General features: G+C 39.4%; 1 protein-coding gene across 1 annotated transcript in view; it reads left to right on the forward strand.

Moving 5' to 3' along the window:
* MRPS14 (mitochondrial ribosomal protein S14) overlaps window positions 1-1,625 on the forward strand; it is a 10,312-nt gene extending 8,687 nt beyond the window's left edge. Inside the window, exon 3 of the mRNA XM_007947090.2 lies at window positions 1,443-1,625. Within this exon, the coding sequence (XP_007945281.1) occupies window positions 1,443-1,625 (183 nt within the window). The remainder of the gene's footprint in view (window positions 1-1,442) is intronic.
* Window positions 1,626-6,404: the final 4,779 nt, after the last annotated feature.

Below are 6,404 nucleotides of genomic sequence, written 5' to 3' on the forward strand. Positions count from 1 at the left end.
AAAAAAAAAAAAAAAATGCTAACCTAAGCCACTGGCATTTCTTGCCCAAGCTGCTATACTAATCCCCACTTTTCTACTCTCAGCCACTTTTGCCCCTCCCTGAGTCATGCTCTGTATTGCAAATCATCTTTTACAAAGGTAAATCTCATCTGGTCATACTCTTTACTTCAGCCTTCAGAACTGTAGGTTTCCGAGCTGTATGACCCTACCCTTGCCTCCTTCTCCAGTCTTGTCTCAAGCCTCATTCCCTCCTTTTTGACCTTTAGCCCAGTGGTTTTGAACTTTCATGATTCAGAAATCATATTGGGACACAACAAAAATGCATTTGTATATTTTCTAAATGACTGTATTAATTTCCTAGGGCTCCTGTAACAAAATGCCACCAAGTAGATGGCTTATAAGAACAGAAATATATTGTCTTATAATTCTGGAGTCTGGGACTCCGAGATCAAAGTTGTTGGCTGCGTTTCCTTGTGTGGCTGTGAGGGAGAATCTGTTCCTTGCCTCTCTCCCAATTCTCACAGCTCCAGGCACTCTTTGGTTTGCAACTGCTGAGTCACACGTTGTCCTTTGTCTGTCTGTCTCTGTGTTTCTGTTCCTTTTTTATAAATACATTCTAGTGATTGAATTAGAACTTGATGTGATCTCATGTTAGCTTCACTGATAACATCTTCAAAGGCCTATTTCCAAACAAGATCATGTTCACAAGTTCAACATATCTTTTTTTAGGAGACACAATTTAATCCTAACAATGACTTAACAAGAATGAATATAGCAGCACTATTTATAATTAGCTCAAAACTAGAAACTACCCATATGTTCCTCAGCTGTAGAATGGGTAAATGAATTATAGTCCATTCACACAGTAAAATTACCACCAGTGAGAATGAACAGCTTACAACACATGCAGCAACATGGATAAATCTCCCATGCATATTGTTGAATGAAGAAGCCAAACAGAAATGAATAAAATGAATACATACTGTATGGTTATACATTTATATAAAATTCAAAATAGAAAAACCTCATCTCTGGTGTTAGTAGTCAGGTTAGCTGTTACCCAGGAGATTAGTAACTGAAAGGGAGGGGGGCAGAGAGGGCTTGCGGTGCTGATGATGTTCTGTTTCTAAATGGAGTGCTGGCTACAGGGTGTGTTCTGTGGTGAAAACTGTTGATTTGTGGATTATCACATACTGGTCTTAAATTTGATTAAATTTTTAAAACATTATATCAAGAGTATGGTAAACATTTCTGGCAGCTTTGGGATCTGTTTGTTTCCACTCAGAGGTTAAAATTCACTACTGTGTCCAGGGTCCTTGGGCCAAAGCCTGGCTACATTAGTGACTCTAACCCTCTTTCTCTTCTTTATCTGAACATTGCACTAAGCAGCTAGAATAAATAAATGCAAGTGGTCTGTGTAATAATGCTGTGCTTTCCCTTAGGAAGTAGCTGATGAAGAAATTGCTGCCCTTCCCCGGGATAGCTGTCCCGTTAGAATCAGAAACCGTTGTGTTATGACGTCCCGTCCTCGTGGTGTAAAGCGGCGCTGGAGGCTGAGTCGTATCGTCTTCCGCCACTTAGCTGACCATGGGCAACTTTCTGGGGTCCAGCGAGCAATGTGGTAAATGAGAATCAGAACCTACTGAGTTTGCAGGGAAGCTGGTTCCAACAACAGACTTTTCTGATAGGCAAAAACCTAGTTTTTATAGGGGTGTAGTAGAGGAATCTAGTCTGCCTGATGCTATCTATAAATTACTTTTAAAATTTAAATGAAGAAATTTGGATGTTTCATTCTGTCAGTGAAATCTGGCTGTCAGTGAGTTACCCTTTCTCTTGGATTTATAGATTAAACATAACGTTGCCATACATGGTGCAAAGAGTAGCATAATAAAAACGTTTTCTGTGAAAATATGCTTTGTATGCTTTCCTTTTCTTTCAGGTTTAATCTTTCAGCCATTATTTTTTTAAGGGCATTATTTCAGAAACAGCTTTATTTTATAGTTAATACATCTGACATGTATATAATTCATCTATAGCAAATTTTTCTTTTGAATCTTAAAAATTATTATTTTCTAAATTGTGATTTGGGTGAAATTTTACAAAGCAAATTCATTCTCAACAGTTCATACAAATTTTGTTTCATTGCATTGATTGCAATCCCCATAATGTTATGGCTCTCTTCCCATTTCCTCCCTATGCCTTCTTTCCTATGCAAGCCTACCCTGTCTCCCTGCCCAAATGATGCCCTTCTGATCTCCCGTGGTTGATTGTTATATCTACCTGGTGTAATTATTCACCTTATAGCCCTGTCATTTCACTGGAAGGCACAGGAGTGAGTTCAGTTCCAGGCTTACATGGTCACTAGGGGCCCTAGTGCTGGGAGTTTCACCAGTCTCTATCAGACCAGTATTTCTCATATTTTTTTTTTTTTTTTTATAATTTTGAGTTTTGTTCCACATTTTTCTCCCAGTCTATCCAGGATTACCTGTTCTGATGCCTTTTCCAGTGGTTGGCAGTGATAGCTGAGCACTAACCATCTAGCTCTGGTATCAGGTTCATGTAGGCTGAGGTTTGCATAGTCCACTAATGCCTTGGACTAATTGTTTCCATGTGGCTTTGATTTTCTTCATTCTTCTTTGCTCTCGATGAGGAGAGGCCACTTTTGCATCTTAGGTGGCCACTTGCAAGCTTTTAAGACACTCATCACTACTCACCAAAGTGGGATGTATAACAATGTTTTTGTGTAGTACATTATACTAATTGAGCTTGATGTCCCCTGTGACCATGGTCCCAAGCCAGTGGGCTCAGCCACTCACTCCCTTGAGGTGTTTGGCTGTGGCTAAGAAGTTATCATAACTTTGTCGCATTAGCTCTATTATATATGGACATTCTTACATCACATACAAATATGTATGTAGAAGCATTGTCTGCCAAACCTGTATATGGTCATGGGTATATTCCCACTGCCTACCAACCTCGATCATTTTGCTTGTCTACCTATGTATCCTCCCATAGATTAATGTTTACTATCACTGATAATGCAGTATCGTATATGTGAAAGTATTTACCTTTGTTGTCTGTACCTCTTGTGCACCTCTCCATGCCTTCTTTTTCTTTAGCGTTATTATTCTGGTATACTACCTTTCTCTTCACCCAAATCAACACTTGTCTCTTACCTATCTAGCAATTTTCCCTTTCGTCCCTTCCCCTCCTGTCCCTGGAAACCAACAAAGAAAATTTCCTTCTGTCTATGGCAATTTTTACTAGGCTGGCTCCCATGCAGAGATGACCTTACTATTATTAGTTTTTTGTTTTTAGTAGAGAAACCAGATGCTGGAAAGTAAAGCTGATGTCCTGCTCATCTTCTCTGTGTGATGGCTGAGCAAAAGGCAGAATTGCTCAGTGTCTTCTTGTTCCATCTTCAAGGGCCCTTAGAACAATATGTTATATTGCCTCTTTAAGCTCCTGAAAAAAAATCTGTCCAAAGAGAAAAGGTTGTGTTGGAATAGCATATATTCCCTGTATTCATGTTTATTTCATCCATTATAGAAATTAGTAAGGGTAGTAGCAGCAAGAGGTTGTCTCAGGCACTAGTTCAACACTGAATGATTGACTGTCCACCCACCCTGTCTTCAGCCTCAAATAGCTACAAGTTCAGAGGGTCAGAATGTAAATGTATCTACGGAGCAGGATGGAAGCACCTAACTTAGCATTGGAAAAGGATTCCTGGAGATGACACCTAAACTTAAATCAGGAGGCAAGGGCTGAAGTGACTCTTAGCAGAGGGAACAGTAGCAGCCAAGGCACAAGTGTGTGTAAGCAATGTTTGGGATGCCTGAATCATCTTGATGGAGAAGTCTAACATTCACCTGGATAGTAGAGTCTGAAACTCAAGTGGAAGGTGAAGTTATACGAGAAAATTATGGTGATATACCTTGGATTCATACTTCATAGTTACATGACAACTTACCAACTTCTTGTTGTGTGCAGCAGAGTCGGACCCAACTCATAGCGACCCCACCTTGGGTTTCTGAGGCCGTATCCCTACGGAAGAAGATTGGCCAACCTTCTTTCTGAGGAGTGGCTGGTGGGTTTGAACTGCCAGCCTTCTGGTTAGCAGTCAAGTACCTTAAGCACTACGCTACCAGAGAAATGTTCTAATTAATATCTCAGCTAGTAACTTCTTCTTGTTAGCTGCTATCATACCACTTTTTGATTCATAGTGACCCCATATGACAGGGTAGAACTGCCCTATAGGGTTTCCTCAGGCTGTACTGTTTACGGAGCCGATTGTCATGTGTCTCCTGCAGATCTTCTAGGTGGATTTGAACTGTTAACCTTTCAGTTAGCAGCTGAGCAGTTAACTGCTGGGAACTAGACCCATAAATCTGCTAATTTCTGGCATATCATTTAAAGGACACCTCTATTCCATCCCCCAAGCCAATCTTTTGGTTTGCATTGCAGCTAAGCATCATCCATGTATTTCATTTGGTTGCTCTCTTAAACCACTTTTGGTTTATAAACCCCCACTCTTTTTTCTTTATGTCATTCATTTATTGGAACCAGGTCTTTTTTCCTATAGAATATATAGCCAACATTTGGTTATTTGCTTCTTCTTGTGTCCTAATATATTCCTCTGTCCTCCAAATTTTCTGTAAATTGGTAGTTACATCCAGAGGCCTGTGTAGATGCAGGTGGTTTCTTAGGGAGGGATGTTTACAGGGTGGTGCTGTGTGCTGTTACAGCATATCAAGAACTATGTCTTGTCCAACTTTCAGTGATGATTGATCAGTGGGTTTACATGAGGTCAGGCTACATTTACCATTAGTAACTTGTCATCCAATGTTTTAGCCTGTTTATCACTGATGGTGGTTACCTGATGTGTTTATTTCATTAGGGGTTGAAATGCTGATTTTCTAATTCTATTATTTTTTCTGCATCACCTGGAATTTTTCTGTAAGGAACTTCCTGTTATCAACAATTATTTCCTGAAATACATTTCTTACAAGAAAGGCAAGATAAATTTAATGATTTTATCAATTACTAGAGTAAATGAATTGGTCCTCTAGCAAGTTCTAATGGCAATAAATGACTTGACTATCATGAACTTGTAGATCTTTTTATACAGTGTTTCAATCCACTCTACTAGGTTCTTGATGCTCATTGTCCCTTTACCAAGAACCCCGGAAGTGCCTCAGTATCCTGTTGACTCAATACAGAGTATTTGATACTTTCTTGCTTTCTGCCACAAAATGATCCAATCTTATCATGTACATTTCCTGCCTCGAATATTTTTTTCAAGGGTCCCTAGGAGCTCTGGTGGCACAGTGCCTAGGACATTTGACTACTAACCAGAAGGTTGGTGGTTCAAAACCACCAGCCACTCCGCAGATGAAGACTGGGCAATCTACTTTGGTAAAAAGATTTACCGCCTTAGAAACCCAAAGGGGGTCACTACGTCAGAATCGACTCAAAGGCAGCAAATTTGGTTTTCTTTTGGGTTTAGTTCTTTTAAAGGAGCTCTGGTGAAACAGTGTTTAAATCATTTGGCTATTATCCAAAAGGTCAGTGAGTCTGACCCACCAGCTGCTTCATGGGAGAAAATTGAGGCAGTCTGGTTCTTTAAGATTTACAGCCTTGGTTGGGGTAGTTCTACTGTCTTACAGGGTTGCTGAGTTAGTATCAGCTTGATGGCAGTGGGTGGGCTGGTCCTTTTAGTAGAAAATGTTTAGAGACCAAGAACAGGGGTGGGGGAGGTGTTTGCTCTTTGCTACTGAATTGCCATTGCTTTTAGGCACTTTGGGTGGGCCTTACTAGGAAATGGGTACTTTTTAAAAGCTAAAAATGCTGAGTTAATATTGGTATTTCCAATTCTAATTTAAGGATTTGGACTTCTTTTTCAATACGTGTCCCCTTTCTTTTACATGAAAATCTTAGCTCCCAGTGATATCAACTTAATTATTACCTTTATCATGTAATATAGAAAATGGGTTCAATATATGTAACAATACAGATGTAACTACTAAGATCAATGATTGCTACTTAAAATTTCTTTGTGGTTCTTTTAATCCTTAACACCCACCTTGTTAACTAGTCAAAATACTGTTCTGAAATCACTTGAAGTAACATGGTTATGCTACCAACCTGATAGACATACTATTTTTAAATTTTGTTGTTGTTGTTGTTGTTATGTGCCGTCGAGTCAGCCCTGACTCATAGCGACCCCTCCTTGGGTTCCCGTGGCAGTATCACTACGGAAGTAGGATTGCCCAACCTTCATTTTTAAATTTTAGGGTTACTTTTTTTATTTTTTAGGATTTGGGTGAAGATTTACAGAGTAAATTCACTTTTCATACAGCAGTTCACATATACTTTGTCTCATGTCATTGACCAAAATTTACAAT

The sequence above is a fragment of the Orycteropus afer genome, unplaced genomic scaffold (genome assembly GCF_000298275.1).
Source record: "Orycteropus afer afer isolate SDZICR_OR568_19922 unplaced genomic scaffold, OryAfe1.0 scaffold00175, whole genome shotgun sequence".
Classification (NCBI taxonomy): domain Eukaryota; kingdom Metazoa; phylum Chordata; class Mammalia; order Tubulidentata; family Orycteropodidae; genus Orycteropus; species Orycteropus afer.